The 26468-nt window shown below is 29.0% G+C and overlaps 1 protein-coding gene and 1 long non-coding RNA gene across 4 annotated transcripts; one reads left to right on the top strand and one right to left on the bottom strand.

The window, feature by feature from the left end:
• Positions 1–1666: 1666 nt before the first annotated feature.
• Positions 1667–15576, bottom strand: LOC129916499 (uncharacterized). 3 transcript variants are annotated; one of them, XR_008772479.1, is made up of 3 exons: positions 15404–15576; positions 1890–2009; positions 1667–1831 (listed from the first exon to the last, which is right to left on the bottom strand). It is a non-coding gene; the product is annotated as an uncharacterized LOC129916499 (long non-coding RNA). The 3 variants fall into 3 exon arrangements; XR_008772480.1 differs by lacking the exon at positions 15404–15576 and adding an exon at positions 8368–8986; XR_008772478.1 differs by lacking the exon at positions 15404–15576 and adding an exon at positions 8529–8986.
• Positions 15577–22659: 7083 nt separating this feature from the next.
• On the top strand, positions 22660–24217 carry LOC129914397 (probable histone-lysine N-methyltransferase set-23). Its single transcript, XM_055993623.1, has 2 exons — positions 22660–23591; positions 23686–24217. Exons 1-2 carry the CDS (start codon positions 22715–22717, stop codon positions 23868–23870), a joined length of 1062 nt encoding a protein of 353 aa, XP_055849598.1. The 5' UTR covers positions 22660–22714; the 3' UTR covers positions 23871–24217.
• The last annotated feature ends 2251 nt before the right edge of the window (positions 24218–26468 follow it).

Genomic DNA, 26468 nt, shown 5'->3' with positions numbered 1-26468 from the left:
ATTTTTTCAAAAAGTCTTGATTAAATTTAGTGGATTTAAATTTGAGAGATAAGAATGAGCTTCTCGCTTTTTAAAAATGTATTTCAAAATATTGTAGGTGTTGCCGTTGTTTTCAAAATATTTTTTTTTGTGTTTGAGGTCAGAATGTTAGAAAATTGCATTTATCGCTTAAACGATGGAAGAGTCCCTTACTGCCTTTTATATATTTTCCTTAAATTACCTAGAGAATCTTTTGTTATCATTTGTTTTATGAAATTCAAGCAAAAAAAAAATGGTTTTGTTAAAAACAAATTCATTTTAATTTTAAAAAACAATACGTCAACACCGGCAATTTTTAATCTATAGACTTTAAAGTATTTTTAATTACCTACGTTTGAAAAAAAAAAATGGTCAAAATCAGAGTTGTTCGCCCGGTTTCCCTAATAATTTGTTTTAGTTACTCTACTAACAATTAAAAAAACAAACCTAGGCAAAAATCTATTAAGTGTACAGGACTCGTCACAGTGATAATGAAATGTTATTTAAAAATGTCTTAAGTTTTGTTACACGTGTGATGGATTGATGGTGTCGTTTGTTTTGTCCTATTTTTAGTTCAGATCGTTTCCTAATATTTTTCCTATAGGAAAGAAAGCAACCCTTCGATAAATTTTGTATGCAAGAAATTAAATTGCATACTTTGTTTGGAGATGAAAACCATTGAAAAATATACTCTGTAATTTTAAGAACAAATTGAATACACATTTTTTTTTTTTTTTTTTTTTGAGTACTTGAAGATGTATAGGAGTAAACTTCTTATACAGTTAAATTAAAAGCATATTTTCCTTTCTTGTTTTTTCACCATTTTTTAAAATTAAAATTTGTCTTTGGTTGGTTCTTACACTATTCCAAATTTTTAGGTTTTTCAACTTCAATCAACAAAATTCTTAGTCCCTTTTTTTGGATTACTTTTTATAATGATAATTTTATAAATCATTGCGAACCAAAAACAGAATCTATACAAAAATATTTTTCGTTTTCAAAAATTTGATTTTTCGAAATTTTTCAAGAGAAACCGACGACAACATAGACATTTTTTAATTATAGTAAAGGTAAAATATTCTTTAAATAAAGAAAAAAGCCATCATGAAAATTGTCAAAAATATTTCATTTGCAATTAGGATGATTTTTTTTTTTTTTTAATTTAAAAAAGAAATTCCACATACGCCATAGGGAACTTCTTTGTTAATAGTTTATTCACTTATTTTCAAATATTAAAAGTTGCTGAGTATGGGGTTCTTATACCTCGTACTTCTAACAATATTGGAGGCGAAAAAAAGGCAACTCTTTGTTTACCTACCCTATAGACAAACTTTTTCTAGTATACACATTTTTTATACACGCGTAGTTGCTTTATATATAACTTTAGATAATTTTTTTTTTCTTTTTGAGGTTATTGAAGATACTTAAGAAAATGTTATGTTTGGTTTGTTTTTTAATTACCTATAATAAATAATTATAAAATTCTTTAGCCTAAGAAAAAAAAAATATTTTTAAAGAGTTTCAATCCAAAAATGTTAAACCGTCTCATGATAAAACGCATTTTCAATTAGACTGTCAACTACGCTTTCAAGTTTCAATTAAAACTTTTCATATTAAAATATAATGTGCACCACTTTTTTAACTTTAGTTTTATTAATCTATTTTCATCAGTTGTTGATATTATTGAATGAATTTGTTATTGTCGTTTTCCATTTCCATACTCATTAATTGCTTCTTGGGCTATTTGGCCTGCTCCACTTATAGCTTGTTGAGCTATTCCCAAACCGAAATCAACTGCATCACTAGCTTCTTGCTGAAATGGAATAATTACATCATTATTATATTCAATAAAAAAAATATCTTAAAACTACCTGTGAGATCCTAGTAGCATCAATGTTCTTAACAAAAACGAGGATGACTCCAAAAATTGCAAATATAATAAAGTTTGAGAAATTCATCTTTGATTTAACCCCTAAACTGTCTCTTTTGATCTGAAGAAATCAAGGAAAAGCAACTGCTTTTTATACTAATCATCTGAATCTAAAAATATTGTTTTAGAAATTCTGAAACCAGGCAATTTGCTAAACAAACAAGAAGATGTTTACTTTGCAATCATTGTGTTAAGATATAAGTAATTTTTTTTTATGGACTTTTGTATGATTTTTCGCAAATTTTTAGGTTCTTATCATATTGTAAACGTATAAACATGTGTTTTAATTATTTTGTACAAACAAATAAATTAAAAACACTTCTTTTTATTTAAATATTGAAACAAATACCATATTTACGTAATAAAATGTTAAATAGAGATTTTGGAAATGGTAAGACAATAGATCGTAAATTCTAGTTGAACTTGGTGAAATATTGTGAGAAGTTCAAGGTTAGTATTTTGACTACACTGTTAAAAATTTTAGGGTGGTTGTTAACGAGAATTCGGAACATATCGCTGGCTCAGAATTGTAAGGGTGTATTTCATACAAAATACAAGAAATGAGTTTTATACACCAAAATTTTCGTAATTTCAACGGCTTTAAGATAAAATTTAAAAAAAAAAATTAGAAAAAAATGAATGGCGAAGGTACAGGTAAAAAAGTAATACAACTTTCATGATTTCACATAAATGTATTAATATAATAAGGTTCTATGTTATTCAAATTGCAACATAGAACCCTTTTACTGATTTTTTTTTTTTCAAACAAAAAAATACATTGATTAAAGTTACATAGAACTTTTTTACGCAAATTTTTCAATATGAAATCTTATGGAAATGATCTTTTTTTTTAACAAAAGTAAAAATAAAAGATCTTTTGATGTTTCGCTGGTATTGAACAACAGGGGTGGAGTCGGCTAACTTGATAGTCAAAAACGACGATTATGCTCCATAATTCGTCGTTTTTGACTATCAACTATCAAGTTAGCGGATTTCACTAGAGGGCATTTGCTAATCAGCAAAGAATTTTTGTATGTCGTTCTGTACTCTTTAAACCAAAATATTTACTATTCAACCTTAACTTTTGCAATAATTCATTCGGATTACCTAACCTAGATATTCTTACATTATAATTAAATTAGAGTAATGTTTTTGTGTGCCAAGAATTGGAAGTGATTTTTTGAAAACTTTTTTTTCATAATCGAGGTTGAGAATTTCATAGTTCGTATTAATAAACCAAAAGTTAAAGAAACACTTAGATTCCTTAACTTAGAACAAAAGAAGTCAAAACTCAAAAAGTACCTAAAAAGGACCTTCGGACAGACCTTAAGCCCATGGCAAGATATAATAGGATAAGGCAACTGCAAACGAGATTCAGCTTTCACCTTAGTACCAAAAAAATTAACTAAGTTTTAGTTGGAAAAAAATTGGAAAAAAATTGAAGTGAACTCTTCTTTAATCATCTTTACAATTATATTAGTTTATTTCTATTAATAGTTTCATCGAATAAAACATTTTTTTAACTTGAAGCCTTGTATATATAAACTATAGTACTATTATGAACGTGAATTTAATAGGTCCGCTTCCTTTAACTAGGGTGCGCTGCGGTATGTTTATTCGTGTATTGAAAAGTAGAATAAAGGAATGAAATATGTGTGTAAGAGAGAAAAAAATACTTTTATCACTTTAAAGGATAAAGCGAAAAAACCGATATCATAATGTTTGAATTTTGACAGCCTGGAAATAGGAAACGAGAAATGTAAACAAAATATTTTTTTGTTTACAATAGTTTGTTTATTTCTTGTTGCCTAGGTGACAGTGTTTTGAGTATTTTTGAATTGAATAATATATTTTTGCAAATTTGAATAAATTTTTGTTTTGGGACTTTTATTTGAAATATTCTAAGGCAATGTTGCCACATTTAACTAAACTTTTATTGATTTATTATTGAAGTTACATATTAGGTACATTATAACTTTAACTTAGGTATATAATTTTAAACGAATTTTTGACTTCTGAATATAAGTTGTATATAATCATCATTGTAGATAATAACAAATTAAAACTATACAACAGTTTCGTTTTTAAATAAACAACAGTTTTAGGGTTTAATAGTTTTATAAGTTTTATAGTTTTGTTTGCTATTTTTCTTCAAAAGTAAACTTTTTAAGTTATTAGAAACATTACGTAACACAGTGTTAATGTATAAAAAGCTCAAAAAATGAAAAACAAAAAAAATTAAGCAAAAACTGGAGTTCAAAATTATGTTGTATTCTTTCGAATTAAAAAAAAAATAACTTTTCTAGAATAATCATAATGATGATTAAATAAATTTGGTTTTAATCTTCCGCAATAACAAACTTTATTTGTTTGGCATACATTTTGCACTGTAGATGATTGTTTTAAGACGACTGTCTTTTTGGCAAAAAACCATGTAAAAATTTTAATTGTTTTTAGCATGTCTTTTTTCTGTGTACCTGATTCAACAAAAGCAGCAAAAGAATTTTGACCCCGGCAGAATTTTGACCCCAACCCATTCAATTCATCCGTATTTTTTTTTATGTTTGTTATCTCATAACTTTGGACTGAGTGAACCAATTTTGATAATTGAATCGTTTATTTTCAAAACATGATAAGTCCACTTTTTTTCAAAATTCGTTTTTTTAACTGAATATGTTCTTGGGGTATAACCACACCTGCCTTCAAAATATGAACCATCTACTCAGTCTATATTCGATTTTACAGCTAAGCGAAAAATTTTTTTATTGTCAAAACATGATAAAATTCCCGGACTTATCATCATTTGAAAATAAACAGCAACTTTTTTACGAGTAATTGACTACACATAAAGAAGCTGACTATTGACTCAAAATCTTAGGTTGAAAGCGTCTTTCAAGTAAAATAACTACTCGAAACATTATATTCTAATCCCAAATGCAATTGTGTGATAGTCTGCGGCTTTAAACAAAATTTCATATTAATTTTAAAACTAAATTCACATTCGTTTATTTTCAAAGTATGATAAGTCCAAAATCGTTTTTATTTTTTATCTTTTGAACTATCGCGATATATCGGTCCAAAAAGTAAATACCAAACGATATTCTGTAGCTAGGTAAAAGTTCTACAAAATATATTTTTTATACATTTAGCCACACTTAACAAAAGAAAATAGTACGTTTTTTTCTTCTCCTGAAAAATTTGAAATCATGGACTTATCATGTTTTGAAAATAAATGGTCAATTTTCAATTTCGTTCAGTTTTTTAACCTAGTACATTTTTTTCATGTTTATTACATATTAAGTTTATTATACTGTGCTACAAAATAAAAAAATTAAATACACCCGACAAGTAACATAATGTAGGCTGTTTATATGGTCCAATCTTCTTCTTCTTCCTTTTTCTCGGCGCTGTTATGATCTCGATGTCGAGGGGATCATAACTATCCCACGTATCTGCTTCACACTAGTGATCCGCCTGTGGGGTTCGCCGTGTTTATATGGTCCAATAATGCATAAAAATATTTTTGTTATATTTTTGGAAACCTCCATTTTTTTGTTTTTTACAAAAAAAGCATTTTTACAGATCGTCACGTGAGTTCTTATTTGTCCTATAAACCAAAAACTTAACTTTTCAGGAGAGCGTTTTTAAACTTCAAAGTGGTGGTTTGCTTATTTTGTTGAGCCTAATCATAGAGATTTGTATGTTTTTTGAAAGATTAGATATTTTCCCAATCATACATAAAGCAATCTGCATGTTATGGTTTTTCAATATTGATTAAATTGAGTTTTTAAAAAAAGTAGTAAAATGGATATAGGATACGTGTCTATACAGTTACAGACACATGATAAACAAAAGCTACAAATTTTTTCTCCAGTGGAATTTGTATTAGATATAGGTCACAAAAACAAGAAAATAGGAAACCAAAAATGTTTAGGTATTGAAATCGAAACTCAATACATTCTTTATTTGAGTTTAAAAAAATAAACGAAAATATTATACAAGGGTTTTAGTTTAGAGACAACTCAATCAATATGTCCTAGACATAACTTGATTTCCTTTTGTTAAATTCATATTTGTAATTTCAAGATAAATGTATATTTCTTTTAAAAACTGAACAAAATTTAGTGTGTAGTACGTGGTTCAGGCAGAAACGGGTAAATATGTATGGTGTCCTTCATTTTTTCATTATAGATGGTTGGTTACCTTAGTATTAAGCAACGATACTTTTGGCAATGCAATGACTTCAAAATTTGACTATTTCGCCTCATCCTAATAGAAGCTATTATGAGGACGTTAGTCATTTTGTGTAAAAAATATGACTTCATTGGATATAGGACATTTAAGCACAAATTATGCATAATTATAAGGCCATTATTTGTCCTACTGCATACAAAAACGTATATAGGACAAATAAGCATGAAATTCATCGAAAAAATTTGGTCTATAGGACAAAATCTTTTTTTTTATCTCGAAAACTAATAGAGATAAGACGAATCTAATTGCAGCAATCGAAAGAGCGTGGTCGAAAATATAAGATGGCATCTATAACTCATTTTCGGCAAAAATGGTCTATAGGACAAATAAGAACTCACGTGACGAGATATCTCAGTAATTTTTTTTAACAACTCTCAATAGGTTATATTCTTTTGAAAAGAGGGTTCTCAGACCTTTTGAATGATGTGCATAAGTCTATTGTTTAAACAAATAAAATTAAGGTTTTTATCCCATAAATCTTGAAAAAGTCATTTTTTTTTTCAACTTTATCCATTTTTTATTGCACAATAAAACAAAGAAAAAAATAAAGTTAGTAATTTTTTATTGATTTAATGTTTTAGTGTAATGTTTTATTGAATTTGACCAAAACTGCGGAATCTATGCTACTTTTTCGTAAATAGAAAATATGGCATATCATTATGTGAATTGCAAGGTGCACAATAGGGCGCTCGTTATTTAAAATTGATCGAATTTAAAATTGATCGAACTAAGCCATTGCCATAACTAAGTTATTCCCATAAGAAACTTCTACCGCTTGGAGGCGCGGGTTAGAATTAAATTAGAGACTTGAAACTTGGGGAATGATTGGCTTTAAAAAATAGGCATGGTAGAAATATGATTGAAGCGTCATTTAAAAGGTGAAATAATAATGGTATAACATTTGTTATAGGTTGTCTTTTAAAGAATGGATTTAATGGCGTTAGAAGAGAAAAGAGATTGTTCGTTTTGCTTTTTTTATGAAAACTAATTGGGTTAAAAAAAATTGTAGCTCCTTTTGTAGATGTTGTATAGACATATAGAAACAATAAGCTTTCAGATGGTATAAAATTTATTATAGGTTGTCATATAAAAAAGTTATATTTTTCGATTTTTTTTTTTGCAAGAAAAATGATTTTTAAGGTTTCACTTCAACCATGAGTGAATTGCATGATGACATGATTTTTTTTTTTTTATTCTGAACTCAAAACCATTTAAGAAATTATATTTTTTACTTTTAAGCAATTTTGGTCATGAGAAGGGGTACTTGTGACCCAGATATTTAAATTTTTCTTTACCAAATGAATTTTCAATGATCTCCCCTCTAAAAAATTGATGTTGTGGAATCGAATTTAGGGTAGAGATCACTTGTTTTATTAAGTAATCATCAGCGAATCAGAAATCTCCATGAGTTAAATTCATCTTATTGCTAGTAAAATTAAATCATATTAAACATAATTCTGTAAAAAAAAACAACTTCATATTTTTTTTTGTAAAATTTTAGTCCTATTTTTCTTTTTCAACAGTTACAAAAATAAAACCACTTCACAGATTGCAATGTTTTTATTTGAATGCTTTTTCATTGGAAGTTTGATGTGTACAAACCTTATCTACATCAGCAGTTCAAACAAATGTATGCTCTTTTTCTCTCTACAGTCTACACACATGATAGTTCCTACATAATAAACTTTCAAAAAATATGTTATCATTTAAATTAATGTTTTTTTTTTTCTAGAAAAAAAAAACAATTTTTCATTTTTCAACAATAAAAACCTTATTAATTGTTAAAAACAACCCGGCCCACAGAAAAAAACAAAAACTCTCTTGATGTTTTTTTCTGTTTTTTTTTTTTTTTTCTATGACCTGACCACCCTGACCACCAACCATTATATTAGTTAGACTAACAACACACAATAAATTTTGGGTAAAAATTGCATTTTGTTAACAAATGAAATCGAAATTTGTTTATAAACAAATTCCAGTACTAAATTTTTCATTAATATTAACAATAAAATATATAAACTACTAGGTGATCAGAAAAACCCGCCAGCTGATAGTCGGTCAGCCGCGCTAAGCTCGTGCACCACAAAAAAAAAAAAAAGCCAGCGTGCAAAAAAAAAAAAGAAGAACTTTATCACTAAAAGTGAGAGTGAAAAAAAAATATAAACGAAGTGACGAGCGCGGGACGGGCACTAGCACCACATATATAAGCATGAAAAAAGCACAGCGCAGCACAATATTGTAGCGAACCGACCGACATCATCATCATCAGCTGGTCAGTCTGATTCACCCGAACTGCTGCTGCTGCTATACACCGACTCCGACATACTTAGTCGCCCGACCAACCCAACCAGCTCTAGAGAGACGGCTATCACCGCTCGTTCTTCTGACTCAATATCATCCAAGCAGTGTGATGGCGCGGTAGAGCTTCTAGCACGCCTGCTGCTATTAGGCATTGCGGCTGGCTTGCCGCCTCACCTTCACATCAATATCATTTGTCGTCGACGTATTCGTCGTCGTGCTAGTATAGTTTTTTACGCCCCAGCGCCCACCACCATCAAAGTCGTCGTCGTCGCTGTCACTGGGTAATCTGTGTCAGTCGCGTGTGTCAGCGTAAAATAACAAAAAAAAACACATCCAACTATACAAACTATTCACAACCACAATATACCAAGAAACCAACAACAACAACAAATCCAATGTACAAAAAATATAGCAGCCAAGCGATATGGATCCAAAATGTCAGTTGTCGCGCTGCTGATTGCGTGGAAATGCCAACGCAGTCCCTCAGGCCAAAAGAAAAAAACTTTCACTTAAAAAAAAATATAACACACAACCCTTGATGGGTAAAAGTGTGCTCGAGGAATGCGGAAGGTGTACGTACATTTTTTTTGCCGTCACGCTTTTACTATCAACTTTTTCAAAACTGAATCCTAGCGCCACTACATATGAAATTTATTTTATATCCTCTCCAAGCTCCAGCCCCAAACCCCCGACACGACAAAAAAAAACAACACATACGCACGCTATTTCCGATAAAATCTAGATAGACCTTCAACACTGCCACTACACACATCGACATCATCCCTTTTTTTCAGCTTTGCAAATAATGGAAAATTGAAAAAATATCAAAGAGCATCCTTCCGTGGCATATAAAGTGTGCTTTGAAACAACATCATGCTACAAATAATATGGTGGTACTAGAAGTTGCAAATGCATGCAACAAGTTGTAAATAATTGAATAATATTTATTTCTGAAAGCTGGATAAAGTTTTTTTTACTTTCAAAAGGATGAGTAGGAAGTTAACTCAGTTGTATAAATGTTAATTAACCATAGAAGTACATTGTGTACCTATATGAAGTTATTAGAAAAATTGCATATAGTCCTTTACATCACTGATGGTTGTTTTTATTCTAAAACATATTATTTCGTTTGTTCGTACCAAGATCGTCCTTAAAGCACAAAGCGTACCCCTGCTCAACTGGTAGCAGGGTGCCCCTATCTACTCCTCTATATACTGTGGCACCCTACCCTTACATAATTGTTTTTTTTTTTTTTTATTACAAAATAAACCCATTGTATAGTGGATTAAGAGAAGTCATTGAAAATGACGCCAACTTAAGTTAAATTTAGTCAATTTTAAGAACTTGCTAAAAATGTGTATGATAGTGAATGACGTTAAGTTTCTATAAGAAAAAAAAATTGATTTCCCTCTTTAAACTCCCCACAACTGTGTAATTTCTTCAGCAACTTATATTTTGTAATGCTTAATTATCTGTTAAAGGGTTTGTTTGCATCAATTCAGATGAAAAAAAAATCAATTTTTAAGGTTGTTCGATGGGTTTTAGTAATATGTTTGGTGTGTTCACTATGGTGTATGAGTACTTTTTTAAAATAATTTTCTGTACAAATTAATTAATTTTCACTATTTTAACATTGAACCAGTATCTATGGTTTGGAATAATTTTTCCAAGATAAAAGTGGCTATTAGAAGAACAGTTGAAACAATAAAAATTTCTATTAGATCCATCGTTGTACCTCAATAATTAATTAATATGCTAAATAACTAAAAAGTTATCGATATTGGTACAATTTATCCATTCATAAAAAAATCGAAGTTCAGTTACAATCAAACATGACATTACGACTATGAAATATGAAAAAAGTGGGGGTGTCTTTTTTTCATTTCTAAGAATTTTTAGTAATAACCTTTGCTTCTTCTAAATCCTAAATTAGTACCTGTCCTATGCGTACTAAAGACGCAAATAGTGGCTTTTTGAAATAAGAAAAATATTCTTCTCTTTTTTTTACATCATCATTATCTTATTATTTTTATTATACAAACAAATGAGCTGATTGGTGCAAAACTGACGAAGTTATCTATGAGTATTTTCATACTTCGTACGTTATACCAGTGTTCAAAACTTTAAAGCCTTTTTACCACAGCTCACGTTACGTTTCCAAAGTCGGTCCCCCATAACTTCAAAACTACTGCACCGATATTCTTGGGAGTATTTTTCAAATTTTTTAACAACTTTTTTTAAATAACAAATAAGCCTCTTCAAAATGAGAAAAATTGAAATTTCCAAAACTTCCCTAGCATTATCTGCAGTGTTGTTCCATGTAGACAAAAAATGTAGACTACGCGATTGTCTACAATTTAACGTAGACAATTCATCATTGTCTACATGTCAATGTCGACAATGTAAACAATTTAGACAATCAATTTTATTTCACCTTTTTAACTTGTTTTACCTTCTAAATACCCACATATTAAGATGCCATTGGTGATTTGGATGGTTTGTAGGCATTCCTATATCAAATGAATGATAAAGGATTATGCTTTTGAAAATAATATGATTTGTATAGGTAGTTTATTTAATACATTTTTATTTTAACCTGTGGCTACCGCTGCAGCCATCTGTGCAATATCCAACTACATATTTATTAGATTTCATTTAAGGGAAACCCAGTTCACCAAAGCTTTTATTTATGAGCTGGAGCAGGCATATCAACAACAAAGTAGGTTGTATATATATTTCCATAGTACTGTCATGGAGATAAACGATCTTAGGAACTCTAGTGGCAACTTGAAAAAAGCAGAATTTGTATGATTAAATACACTGAGCGCCACCTCAAAATAGTGGTGACTTGAAGTAATACTAAATTCGACTTCATGATAGTATTACAGAAATATATATATTAGGGTGGAGTGAAAAAAAAGTTGTCTTATTTTTTGTTCTACATAGCCAGGATGGGTGCCATTTGGAACTTAAATAATGGCAAAAAAGTTTCAGATCGATCAAAGAAGTTTTAGAGGGTTCACAAGTCACTTGGAAAAAATGAAAACACCATAGAGGTTAATTTATGGAGTTTTTTGAGTTTTTACTGTTTTACTCAGTTTTTTTCATTCGAAAAACATGTACATTATTATTTATTGTTCAATTTTCATTAAAAAATTGCAATTTTATTGACTTAAGGCCCTTACTGCAAGAATCCATGGGCGGCGAGCACTCGTCCCAACCCCCATGATCCAGCCACGTAAAAACAAAAAATAAAGAAATTTCTTAGACAAAAATAGTTTTGGTTTTTTGTTAATTTCTCGAAAATGACAAGATGTTTTTTGATGCAGTTTTCTGTTTTTCTTTAAAAACAAATAACAGCATCGAATTTTAAAAACTTAAGTAGTACTTACATACATAAAATTTTGAAAAAAATTAATTTGAAAATTATTTTTTCAAAATTTTGATTTCAAAAATTAATTTTTCAAAAACTGTGCCAGAAAATGGCTATATTAAACATTTTTGTAAAAGACGGGGTTTTTGGCTTTACAAAAAGGTATAGCACGTTACCGTAAGAATAACTGTTGATTTTTAATATTTTTTTGTTTCAAATTAAATAATTTCTTTTTTAAATTGCCCCTCCCCGCTAAACGAAGGGGAATAGACCCTCCTCCCATACGATTTTTTTCTTGTCTCGACCGAACCTACACGCTCTAACTTTTTGGCACATTGCTCCATCTCTTTTGAAAATTGCTCCCAGTACATTACTTCCAACAAGCATGTACATTTTAAAGGGCGTTGTGAACCCTCAAGATATTTTTTGATCGGGCTGAGATTTGGTATGCTCTTTTTTGATGACTAATGGCACCCGTCCCTGGTATGTAGAAGAAGAAAAAAAAAAAGAAAAAAAAGTGCAGTTTCACTCCGCCCTAATATATATATGTACACTGCTGAATATTTCGATGTTAAACTTAAATCAACACAAACGTTTCATAAATTGATATAAATATAAACCACGCGAAATAACCATCTAGATTGACAGATTGAAACGAATTGTCTTCATTGTCTACATTGTCGACTTCATTGTTTACATTGTCTACATTTTTGACACAATTGTCTACGTAGAAATGTAGACAGTCAAAGTAGAGGAACAACACTGATTATCTGGGACAAACTATTATCTAACGAATGAATTTTGAGTATTTGATTTTGCATGATCTAACAAAAAGTTTTGCGAACGCACTGCAATTCTCCTTTTTTAAATATTTCTTCGTGAAATTTTTCAAACTAACATACTCAATGCCGCATACTTTAATGTACCATTTGTTTTAATAAATAGATTTTAACTGTGTCATCACAAAAAACTACGAAAATATGCCCTCTTTGGTACGAATAAAATATAAATATTAAAAATTATTCGCCCTCTCCGCATTAAGGTTTCCCATTTAAATTATAAATACACTTAAACTTAAGTTTTTACTTAAAAACAATTATAAAGCAACTGAATTTCATACTATTTCAACGGCTATGTAAAGTTGGCACCCAAGATGCAAAGTTTTCAAGTCTGTGTGGTAAGTTTGATTAATATTATACGCGTATGTAACGGTACCACAAAAATAAAATGCTGCCTGAGGTGATATCTTTTCCAATGCTAGAACTGTCCTTTTTAAAATTTTTCTCAATTAACCATGATAATTTTAACAAACCTCATCACTTTAATGGTTTATTGTCCTAATTTTCAACTTTACCTTTACAAAGCCTATTTTAACGTGCAAAAAAGCAAATTAATCATCAGGATTAAATGATCTACAAAAGTAAAATTTGCAAGTAATTGTAACATACACCACCGGTGACAATTTTAATTTTAAAATAACTTTTGGATTTTAATTTTTACTTATTTAAAATTAAAATTAAAATTAAAATTAAAATTAAAATTAAAATTAAAATTAAAATTAAAATTAAAATTAAAATTAAAATTAAAATTAAAATTAAAATTAAAATTAAAATTAAAATTAAAATTAAAATTAAAATTAAAATTAAAATTAAAATTAAAATTAAAATTAAAATTAAAATTAAAATTAAAATTAAAATTAAAATTAAAATTAAAATTAAAATTAAAATTAAAATTAAAATTAAAATTAAAATTAAAATTAAAATTAAAATTAAAATTAAAATTAAAATTAAAATTAAAATTAAAATTAAAATTAAAATTAAAATTAAAATTAAAATTAAAATTAAAATTAAAATTAAAATTAAAATTAAAATTAAAATTAAAATTAAAATTAAAATTAAAATTAAAATTAAAATTAAAATTAAAATTAAAATTAAAATTAAAATTAAAATTAAAATTAAAATTAAAATTAAAATTAAAATTAAAATTAAAATTAAAATTAAAATTAAAATTAAAATTAAAATTAAAATTAAAATTAAAATTAAAATTAAAATTAAAATTAAAATTAAAATTAAAATTAAAATTAAAATTAAAATTAAAATTAAAATTAAAATTAAAATTAAAATTAAAATTAAAATTAAAATTAAAATTAAAATTAAAATTAAAATTAAAATTAAAATTAAAATTAAAATTAAAATTAAAATTAAAATTAAAATTAAAATTAAAATTAAAATTAAAATTAAAATTAAAATTAAAATTAAAATTAAAATTAAAATTAAAATTAAAATTAAAATTAAAATTAAAATTAAAATTAAAATTAAAATTAAAATTAAAATTAAAATTAAAATTAAAATTAAAATTAAAATTAATTTTTCGATTTTCCCAATGTTAGCACCTCGAAAAAGTCTGTGGCTAATGGGAGACCAGAATAATACAAAACCCAACAACTAAATCGCTTCATTTCCTTGATTTTTATTAAGTAAACAGAATAAAAAGCAATTGAGTGCATGTCAGCACTTATATTAACAGATTTAATGAGTCAATAAAAATTATTTGAGATATATGTAATATTTAATGGGCAATAAGTTGCAATAAAAATAAATTACAACTTAAACCAACTACCGCCTAACAAGCACTCATCTGAAAGGAAAACAAAAAACTACAAATCGTGAACAAATAAAATGATAAAATTTTAATCAACAAGAAACTTGTTCTGTGTTCACTCATACTCATGAGTCGTGACTCAACATTATCTACCTCTCAACAACAAAGTAAACCAATGCAAACGACCTCCATTGCAAAGTACCGAGTATCTAGCTACCAGGCTCTCATCTAAATAATAAACATTCCTCTACACTAGCATTAGGATGATGAAGAAAACTAGCGACACTATTCGACTGGCGCTCTTTCGAACAAATCTCGCCGCAACTGTCGACTATCGACTGTCGAATTATGGAAAACGAAAGTGAAACGAGTCGTCGCGTTTCATCACGAAAACTACCAGTTGCTCAGAAAAATCAACTAGCTAGCGCAAAACTATGAAAAACTCGCTAGTGCAAGTCTCGATTTTGTATGAATTCAAGCGCATGACTTCGCGCCATTTATCATCCCATAGTATCGCTGCTGTAACCTGTAACACAATCAGAAAATAGTTGATGTTTGGATTCGGTGAAGACAAAGACTAGTGTAGTGCCGAGTGGTTTTCAATGTAGTTCAGAAATGTATTGATGTTTGTGTTATTTTATCATTGGTATGTGTGTGTATTTATTTAATTATTTGTGTGTAGTCACTTACACTCTTGGATGATATCATTTTTTTCTTCGATGTTCTGAAAGTAGTGTTGATGATAGGAGAATGAAGTGAATGTAAGTGATGGAACCCACCCAGAGCTGTGTTCATTTCCACCCTCATTCGAGGAAGCTTCAAATATGTACACTGGTCTGTGGAATTTGGCGCCATTTTTGTGAATTTAAAATAATGACATTCCGAGAAGGGTGATTTAGTTATTTTCCATTTCCACTTCTACTCACATGTCAAACTAAAAAGTGCCGCTGCTGCCTGTTACCCATCATCGCCTGTTAATAAAAATGGCGGTGACGTGTTTTGTAAGATTCCGCGCGAGACTTATGGCGTTGTGGGAACGTTTGGAATGTCATTTTTATTAGCTAGTTGTTTTGAAATGTCATTTTGTGTATATACCGGCAACGACTGCCGGCCACAAAGCAGTGTAAAATTTGTTAGCTGTCACGTCACAAATTCAGTTCAATAATCTTTCAATTGAGCTGAATTTTTGCCGAGCTTGTGGAGGAATTCGAGAGATTTTTTAAACTATTCCAACACCGCTAAGTAACAGGAGAAAATAAAATTTCGGTTGCTTGTGTAGCACTGGAGAATTTCAATTGGAATGCGAAGGGTAGACAAATTTGTTGAACTGACTTTTTTTGTTTTGTTTTACATTCGATTAAAATAAATTTACTTTTTCACATATTATTATGTCCGAAGAAGAAATATTGAGAATATCTCTTAAAAATGCAAATGGGGATTCGGATATCAATAATTGAACTAAATAAAGTAATTTATGTTCAATACGATTTCAATCGGGCATTAATTTATTTAAGGTCACAGGTGTTGCAATGGGCATTCTCAAATCTTGTAAAAAACGTATATCATATCTCTGTACATTGTGCAATAGTAAAAAAGATCTACATTATAATGCCCCTCTGCCAAGAGTTTGGAGAGAACAATAGAATTTAGAATTTAACACCCAAAAAATTTCAAATATTTATTTCGGTTGTTGTCTTTGCTACAATGAAAAATATACTCAACGAAGGTTGGTAAAAATACTACAATACTTTTCTTACATTTTATGTATTCACAATAATTAATGTTTCCATTCACAATGGAAGCTTTGAATTGAGTTAAAAAGGAACAATTTTAAATTTTATACTTTGTTCTGTTTACATTAAGAGGGAATGAGTCGTTATTTGTAAAAAAAATTCTGTATGAATATAATTACATATGTTTTCCATTTTTCAGACTTGTAGGTACTGTACAAAAATTTGGACACATTGGGGCATGCTCAGAACACGTTTGGAACACATTCGGGACACTTGCGGGAAAGGTTTAATCGGGTACCGTTTTAAAACCGATTTTTGGTACACCGAAAAAAGTTTATAATAACAGCTTTAACATTTTTAAGTGACAAAAGTCGTCCAGCTATTAAAATATCAATTTTGATATGATTATCATATCGTTATGACATTTTTTAATTTTAGGTTGATAATGTAAATTTCACTTTGACATTTTAAATATCAATATTGACTAAATTATACGTTTCAGTTTATTATATGTAATCATATTTATTTGTTTTTTTTTTTTTATAAACAAAACATTACTGAAAGTGACAATTCTTTTTTAATTGTTTTATTAATTTCTTCCCTTACTATATGAGGTAAAATCTTAGAGCCGATTAAATTTTCTCAGTAATTCATAATAAAAAATTGATATGATAAATTGACATTTTGTCAAAAAAATTTCAAAAATTTGATATTAAAATATCTTCCTTTTATTAGAAAATATTGTTTTGATATTTTAATTATCATAAAATACATTTTTCCAACATTTTTTGCTTAATTGATAAGATATTTAATTTGGTATTTAAAAAATGTTAAAATGATACTGGTTTTTTTTTTCAGTGTAGTAGATAAATGTTCACTTCACAAAAAAAAAAAAAACACTCTCTCACCCAAATGCTCATTTTGATTTAAGTTAAGATAGCAAATTGAACATTTTGACCTATACACGAATTCTAAATATTTTTTGGACTTATAACCACCTACTGAATTTACTCCATCCTCGAAAAAAAAACACCCTTTCACCCAAAATTATTTTTTCAAATCTCACAAATTTTGGTTTACCTATTTAATCATGACATTCGTATAGAGTTCAGATTCTTGTCTAAAATCTCAAATGTAACATACATAATACAAATATTATTTGCAGAATTTCAAAAAAGGTCTGTTGATAAACCAAAATTTTTTCTACACTTAAAAACGTAAACTTATTCTGTTCTTAGCTCTCATGCCAAAATCAACATTTTCAATAAAGTTCGTAAGGTTAACTGACTTATTGCGATTTTATTTTATTGTCCAAAAAAAAAAAACACCCTTTCATCTAAAATATTCTTATAGACTGCTCAGATTACACTGTGCTACAAAATAAAAAAAAAAAATACACCCGAGAAATAACATAGTGTAGGCTGTTCGTATGGTCGAATAATGCATAAAAATATTTTTGTTATATTTTTGGAACCCTCCATTTTTTTTTTATTTACAAAAAACCATTTTTACAGACCTTACGATGTAATCTATCAATATTTCAGTCATTTTTCTAACAACTCTCAATATGTTATATGTATGTTTTTGGAAAGAGGATTTCCAGACCTATTGAATGATGTATATAAGTCTATTGTTTAAACAAATAAGTGTAGGTTTTTATCCCACAAATCTTGAAAAAGTGATTTTTTTCCCAATTTTTTCAACTTTACCCATTTTTTTTTTGCAAAATAAAACAAAACAAAAAAATGTATATTCTGAAAGAATATACATTTAGGCACAAATTGGCGTATTTTTTTATTGAATTTTACCAAAACTGCGGAATCTATGCTATTTTTTCGTAAATAGAAAATGTGGTTTTTCATGATGTGAATTGCACGGCTGCAATTTAGAATTGATCGAACAAGGTCCAAGAAACCCCATGTTATTCCCATAAGAAACTTCAACCGCTTGGCGGCACGAGTTAGAATTAAGTTAGAGACTTGAAACTTGGAAAATATTTTTTTTAGTTTATTTCCAACCATATAAGATCCTAGGAGCATAGAAATTCTTATTATTTTAAAATAATGAACACCCTATTGTGCACCGTGCAATTCACATCATGAAAAACCACATTTTCTATTTACGAAAAAATAGCATAGATTCCGCAATTTTGGTCAAATTCAATAAAAAAAATACGCCAATTTGTGCCTAAATGTATATTCTTTCAGAATATAACCTTACTTTATTTTTTTTTTTTGTTTTATTTTGCAAAAAAAAATGGGTAATGTTGAAAAAATTGGGAAAAAAATCACTTTTTCAAGATTTGTGGGATAAAAACCTACACTTATTTGTTTAAACAATAGACTCATATACATCATTCAATAGGTCTGGAAATCCTCTTTCCAAAAACATACATATAACATATTGAGAGTTGTTAGAAAAATGACTGAAATATTGATAGATTACATCGTAAGGTCTGTTAAAATGGTTTTTTGTAAATAAAAAAAAAATGGAGGGTTCCAAAAATATAACAAAAATATTTTTATGCATTATTCGACCATACGAACAGATTACACTATGTTATTTCTCGGGTGTATTTTCAGTGTCGCACCGTGTTATTGGTCTCTGTTGTAAATGAAACATTTTTCATTAATTTTCATTTGGGTATAATTTTTGTCACAGTTTTCATGGTTCTTATTCTGAAACTCATCAGTTTTTACAAAAAAAAAAAATAAACACTATTTAACTCAAGATAACTTAGATTATTACAAACGAAAACCAAGTTTAAAAACAAAACTTATGTCGTAACATAACTTAACCTCTCAAAAAAACACCCTATCGCCAAAAATATTTTAAAGAGCATTTGATGGTCCATCCTTGTTGCAAAAAGAAACTTTTACAAAGTTTCTTGAGGGTAATAATTTTTTTAATGATTTATTTTACCTGTAGGTATCTATTATTATTCTGCATCATTATTATGGAAATTGTGATAGTTATTGTTTTTATTTCATTTCTAAGTTCGAATACAAATATGCTTAAGAATAGACACGTACATAATAAATACTCGTAGGTATAGGTACATTAACTGTAAATTATACTCTTAGTTCTATTGTCTTGTATCTAAGTAGGAATGTACAAGGTACATACCTTTTCAAGTTGAAGAATCATGTTTCTTTTTTCAGTGTCACTTTTAATGGGTATCTATCTCTTCAACATTTCTGTGAACCTAGTATTTCTTTGAGTGATTTATTTTTTCGAAAAAATTTTGCATGGTATCATTACAAAAACATGTGTAGGTGGTAGTTTGTCACTTGTAAATTTAATATAAGGAATGACAGTGTGTTTTGAATACAACGGCAAAAAATACAGATGCAGTAAACTAGGTAAACAGATTAAGAAGACCGAAACCTTCAAAAAATTCATAAAGTACCTATGTTGTACATACTTTACAGATAGCATAACCATTATTATACATTCATTAGTCAATATGTAGCTGTATGTACTTCTACATGTAGGTAATCGTACATATATATTCGACTGATATTGTTCTCCTTTAAAAAAAAAAAAAAAAACACCTAGGGGTACAACACCGCATTAACAACAAAAACCTACATATTCTAACAAAGAAAAAAGTATCTCAGCTCAGAGATACATTTACCTATGAAATTGAATTGGATTTGAAGATTTTATATAAAGATGACTAACTTCTAATAATTATGCGTGCCTGTTATGATTTTCACTACTAAACTCTCAATTTCGCTTGTGTAACCCTCTGGGTTCCAACACAAGTTTTATATGAAATAAAGTCGACAGTGTGTCTACAAGACTATTCGTACATACACGTCACAACCATTAAACTTCTTTCACGTATAAGTTTGAAAGACACATAGGCACAGTGCACTTATACAATGTGGAGGAAGATTTAACCAAGAGTGTATGGAGGAGGAATAGTATATGAATGAATTTATGTAATAAGAACACGCATAATCAGAAAACACATAGATAAAACACAACATCAATAGTTCTATTTGGTATAAGATATTCACAACAAGTGCTGTTGAAGGAGAAGTTTTTGACATACTAAACATCAACAAACTGATAGTAATTTAACCAAAGAACAAAAATTAATGTTAAGGATGCTTAATTCCATATGAGAAGATGTTGATAATTATGACTGCATGATAATTTAGATATTATGTCAAGGTCATCTAATCATTTGCAAACATTGCTACTATAAACTTGACATCACTGTTGCTTTTGCATTGTTATACAATTTCTAGTATTGAGTTTTAAGTAGTTATATGAGAAATGGTAGTTTTGCGGAAAATGTGATGCAAGTATTTTTTTTTTTTTGTAAATAAGAGTATTGGAACATATTATTATTTCAAAAAAGCAATGAAATTAATCAAAGAGGCTCTTAAAAAGTGTATATAAATAAGTACAAAAATTACTTACGTACCATATTTTACAGCTTGTATTAACCAATAAAATATATCAATATAAAAAAGTTACACATACGCCACAGTGACCCGCAGTTAGAACTCAAACAAAATAATTAAAACGAATTTATAGCTGACTAAACAATTACATACACTATAGTTCACCTTTGTTGACTATTCAATAAATGTTCAAATTTTACATATGGAATGCTAAGATTTCGGAGCCATTAAGTATCGCAAGCGAAAATGGGTAAAGTATTTTCAACCCAGTAATCCAAAAACAAAATCATAAAATAAAATGGCGGAAGTTGGCGGAACTTTTTATTTTCTTACCTGATACTGATAGCAAAAAATACTGCAAAAATTATAAAGTAGGTACTAAGTTTTTAGGTACCAATACTCTACTATATTTCTTTTTTTATAATTTTTAGTTTCATTTTGATTTTCTCCCAAATAATTTGCTTAATTTCAACAAAAATTTTTAAACAACAGCACATTTTTATAATTTTTATGTAAATCAAAAATTAAATAAAAAAAAAAATAATATTTGGATTAAAAAAAAAATTGAAAATGCTTTTTTTTAATTTTTTTTTTTTTTGGTGTTGATTACCTAATAGTTTCTTCTAAATGGCATACTAACTTTATTTTGAAACATTTTTTTTTTTTCAAAAAATTATTTATAAAAAGTAAGTTTAAAAAAAACGGCTCTAACGATTTTGATCTTTTTTAAAAAATGAATAAAATGAAATTAAGCTGCATACTTTTTTACTTGCGATATAGGTACTATAGGGCAAGTTTAGGATTCGTAAAAAAAAATCGAACTCGAGATAACAATTTTACATGACATTACGATGATGGAGAATGCCAAAAAAGTGGGTCCGGCAATTCTGTCTGTCCGTCTGTAAGTACCTCGAGCTGCAGCCTAAACTAATGGAGCTATTTTCTTCAAACTTGGTAGTTAGCAGTTTTTGGTGATTCCCTAGAGGAGAAATTGAAATTTTTTTTTATGACCAAAACTAACGGTACCTGCCATATAACGGAAATAGAAAAGTAAATTTTTTTCGAAAACGGCTCTAACGATTTTGATTAAAATTTTTGTGTATAGTATAACACATAAGATACAACTTTTGAAATAAAAAAATATTTTTTGTACCGTTATTTATGAATATCTCGTACAAGACTAACCCGATTTTAACTAAAATTTTTATACAAAAGCGTTCAAGTAAAGGTAATATTAAAATTTTAAAAAATTTCCAAAAAACAGATTTTTGGATTTTTAAAAAATATTTGGCTTTTTTTTGAAAAATCAATTTTTTGAAAACGGGTTTGTGAAAAATTTTTAAATTTCGTTGTTATGTGTAAATTAATTATTTCTTCATAATGGCATACCAACTTTTTTTTTGAAAAATGTTAGAAAATTTGTATATATAAAAAATTATTTTTTTAAAAAACGGCTCTAACGATTTTGGAAAATTTTTCATTAGGGTTTTACTCACCTCTTCAAAGATGGTTTAGTGATTATTTATGTAATCGCACACAATTTGTTAAAATTGGGACAAAAACATTTTTTAAAACTTTAAACTTTTCTAGAGTTCCGCAAGGCAGTAACTTTGGGCCATTTTTGTTTTTTATTTTTACTACACGAAGTTATAAATTTTTCCAATTGTTTGATGTTGGATCATGTGAAATTTTTAAATCAGTCAAATCAATTGCAGATTGTTGGAAGTTGCAAAAACATATAGATAGTTAAAACCGACGCACGGTGTTGTCTCAACTCATTTAACTTAAATGTAGAAATGCATCGAAATTTTAGTGGGAATTCCAAATTAAAAAAAAAAAAAATTAAAACTGCATAGCTAATACAAAATTAGTGAATAAAAATTGGTAATGCAAAACTACACCTTAATTGAAATATTTATTAAATTTACTTACCTATTTCCTTTCTACAACGAAAGTTTTTCAAGGATTTACATAGATGAATACCCCAATCTCTTTTTTTAAATATCCTTAAAATTAAAACTCAATTTTCTCAGGTTTAAACTTTTTTTTATATCTTCCACAGGTATAAACGAAAGATATATACAGAATGACCACCAATCCCATTGCCCACAACCAGCACCACGACGATGACTACTACGAAGGGATTAAGAACCAACGATGCGGAGTCAAAGACGACTACGACCACGAAAATGTCGAAATTGAATACGTAATCGAAAATGTCCTCTTTGAACGTCAGGAACAGCCTCACCATCAGCATCAACATCAGCTACAGAATCAACCATCATCCGATACTGTTGAATATGAAAATCTTTCAGATGCATTTAATTCAGTTCTTCTGAACTCTTGCTCTTGTACGAGTACATCAGGAAAATCAGTAGAAGGTGCCTGTGGCACATACGCAACATGTCCACATGGTGGCAATTACATTTCATCTCGCACCGAACTTGTCCTCAATCCGGACCGGCATAGCCATGATCTCATATACGAGTGCTCGGTTTCTTGTAAATGTGATCCGGGTTCCTGTGACAATCGACTTGTCCAGTTCGGCCCTCGATTGGATTTGGAGATAATTGCCTCGAAACTGCTGCATAAACAATATGCCTTGCGAACCAATGCCCCCATTCCACGTGGAGCGTTTGTGTGCGAGTATGCCGGTGAGTTACTTACTCGTTCAGAGGCCCAACGAAGGATGAAGGACTATGAGCACCAGCTTGAAAGTGGAGCTGGTGCGGAGGGAGAGAAAGAACCGAAGGATTGCAATAAAATGAATTATGTTCTCTGTCTGAATGAATATTCATTAGATGGTGAAAATGCATCCTCTTCCAGTTCCTCAACTTCGTCCTTCCAGCAGACATTTGTGGATCCACGTCTCCGAGGAAATATCGGAAGGTATCTGAATCACAGCTGCCACCCAAATTGTGAGATATTAAGTGTCCGCGTGGACTGCCCCATTCCAAAAATAGGTAAGTGCAAACAAGGGTTGGTTTTGGGGGGTGCATAAACCCCCACATTGGATAGGCCACACCAGCACTAACAACAATTTAACTTTAATTCTAGGAATATTCGCAAAACGAGATATCGATGCAGGAGAAGAGCTGTGCTTTCATTATAACGATGGTGTTGGTGTCGGTGATGTTGTTGGTGGAGTGCATCCAAGTAAAAGTAATGTAAATGCTAAGTCGATTCCTTGCCTCTGTGGATCCGACAATTGCGAAAATTTTCTGCCGAATCTGGAATTCTGATATTGTGAAAAGTATGGGGGTTTTGTTGGATATAATTAAGAAAGAGGAGGAGGACTATTATACAATAAAGGACTAAAGGTGCATTTTCATCAAAATGAAGAATAAATGTTTTCTGTATATACACAGAATTTTGCATTTCGAATTGTAAACTAAATTAAATCCTCTTGTGAATTATATATTTAAATGTTAAAAAATGTTTTTCAACCCCGTTTTGTTATAGATGAAATGGCCAAAAGGTGAATATTAAATGAACATTAATCAACTTGTATACAATTTGCATCCTGGATTTTATCATTTATTTTTTTTTTTAAATAAAACATTTTGAGCTGCAAAATGCTATGCAAAAACAGTTGGAAATTCTGTGAATATTTTTTGTATTTTGATTTAAAATAAAAGAAAGCATAATTTTGTTGCGCTTTTGGCTGCTTGTTACATTGTAAATTCTTTATTTAGAGAATTTTAAACTATTATTAAAAACAAATTTTGAGAATTAGAAATTCTTAAACAAAAATAATAGTATTTCTTTGAAAGAATAAAACAATATTTAAATTTTTACAATGCGTAAAAAGTATAAAAATAACTTATTAAAAACAATCATTTTTGATGGAAAAAGCAAAAAATCAATCTTTTTTTATCTTGTCGCACTATTCTCGCACTGACAACCTATAATAAATTTTATATCATGTAAAAGCTTATTATTTCACCTTTTATATGACGTTTCAATCATATTTCTACGATGCCTACCAAAAATGGAAGAATTTTTTAAAGCCAACCATGTCGAAATTTTAAACTGAGATTACGGTACTTCCTACACTGGTGGATTGTGTAGCTTGTAATTAATGTAGTGTTATATCAAGTGAAAGGTAATATTATCAGCATGCTCAATAAAGATAAATGAAATATTTATCTGCTCTAGTTCCAAAGATATAGCGTGTTAAATAAAAAACTAAAAACTTTATTTTACCGTTATCTCAAAATTGTGAATACGACATTGATTGAAATTTTGTAAAAATATAGCCTTCCTTATTATACAAATTTCATTAATGTATCTATTAAAGAAATAAAGATAAAAATAAAAAAAACGCTTAAATTGGCCGAAAAATCATTTAAAAATTTTAATTTTTTGCACCTGCATGCAAATAGCCAATTCCTGTATGTCCTATTAGTTTGAGATTTTTTGAAAGCTCCGAAAAACTGCTAAAAAACACCTAAAAATACCCCTTAAAAAGTAGAAACCTAAAAGGTCACTGGGGTGTATGTGGAACATTATTTACAAATTTTTGTTGCTTAGTAAATAAAGAAAACAGTTGGCTTTTGTGGATCATTTTCTTATCATAATGCAGTACCAAAACTTCATGGAAAAAGCTCCGAAAATTCACAGCACAGATTACAGTATAACAAGTTGAATCACTATCACTTTTTTTGGCAAAGCATTCAACAGAATCAATAAAAACAATCTTCCGATTAAGAGGGGAGCTATTAAACCTCAATTTTATACCACACCATCCTGAGCCACCAATTGTATGTACTTTATGTTAAACTAATGAAAGAGAAGATGTGCTTTATTTCAAAAGAATTTCGAGTTCATAATTTTGGAGTTCAGTCATTCGATTTAGCTGTAATAACAGCTGTGTTTTATTTTCCTCGTGATCCAGATCAGATCATTGTATTTATTTGTGAAACAATAACAAAACAAAATCCTTCTTTTGTTATAAAGCTAATAAAAACAATGCGATCTGATCTAGATCACGTGGAAAATAAAACACAGCAGCTGTTAAAATATATGAATTGCATTTTTTAACAAAAACAAATTTATATACATTACCACTGCTTAACTTATTTCAAATTAAGCAAAATATGCTTTATTTTTATTTAATAAAAATAAATACCGCACATTATCAAGGTTAGCACAATTTGTACCTAGACACAGGTTTGACGCAGCTAAAGGACAACAACAAACAAGTTTATTTAACACATTTAACAAATTTAAGCAGTTGTTTAAAGTTAAACAACGTTTATTTTGCAAATTTAAGCAGTTGTTTAATGTTAAAAAAATGCGCCTAATCAAAATCAAGATTTGAATAAAAGAAAAACGTGTGTGTACTTTGTACCTACACGCGATTGAAGTTATACCTACTTTCTTACTCACAGGAATTTATTCAAATACAAACACCGGAAAAAAAATATTTCACCAAAAACAATGTGCGTTTCATAATTAAATATTTACCTAGCATAGTACTTTTGAGAAAATCACATAATTTTAACTTTCCTTCCTGTGTTGCTTTGGCAACTTGCCAAAGCAAGTTGCCACATGTAACTTGCCACATGCAACTTGTTACATGTAAATTGCTACATTCAACTTGCCACATGCAACTTGCACATTTTTTTCATTAACTTGCCACATGCAACTTGCAACTTGCCACATTCATTGTTTCACTTAAAAAATCTCTGAGCCCTCAGAGATCTCCCTTGATGAGACGCACCAAGCTCCAAGCACGACAATCTCTTTGACATTACTTGCCATAAGGTAAATTTTTGCTCCAAAGCAAAGCCGCAAAAGAAGTATAACATCAAAAATATGTCAGCCTGTAAGACAAC

This window comes from Episyrphus balteatus, chromosome 3 (genome assembly GCF_945859705.1).
Source record: "Episyrphus balteatus chromosome 3, idEpiBalt1.1, whole genome shotgun sequence".
NCBI lineage: Eukaryota > Metazoa > Arthropoda > Insecta > Diptera > Syrphidae > Episyrphus > Episyrphus balteatus.
This window is presented reverse-complemented; position numbering and strand designations above follow the sequence as displayed.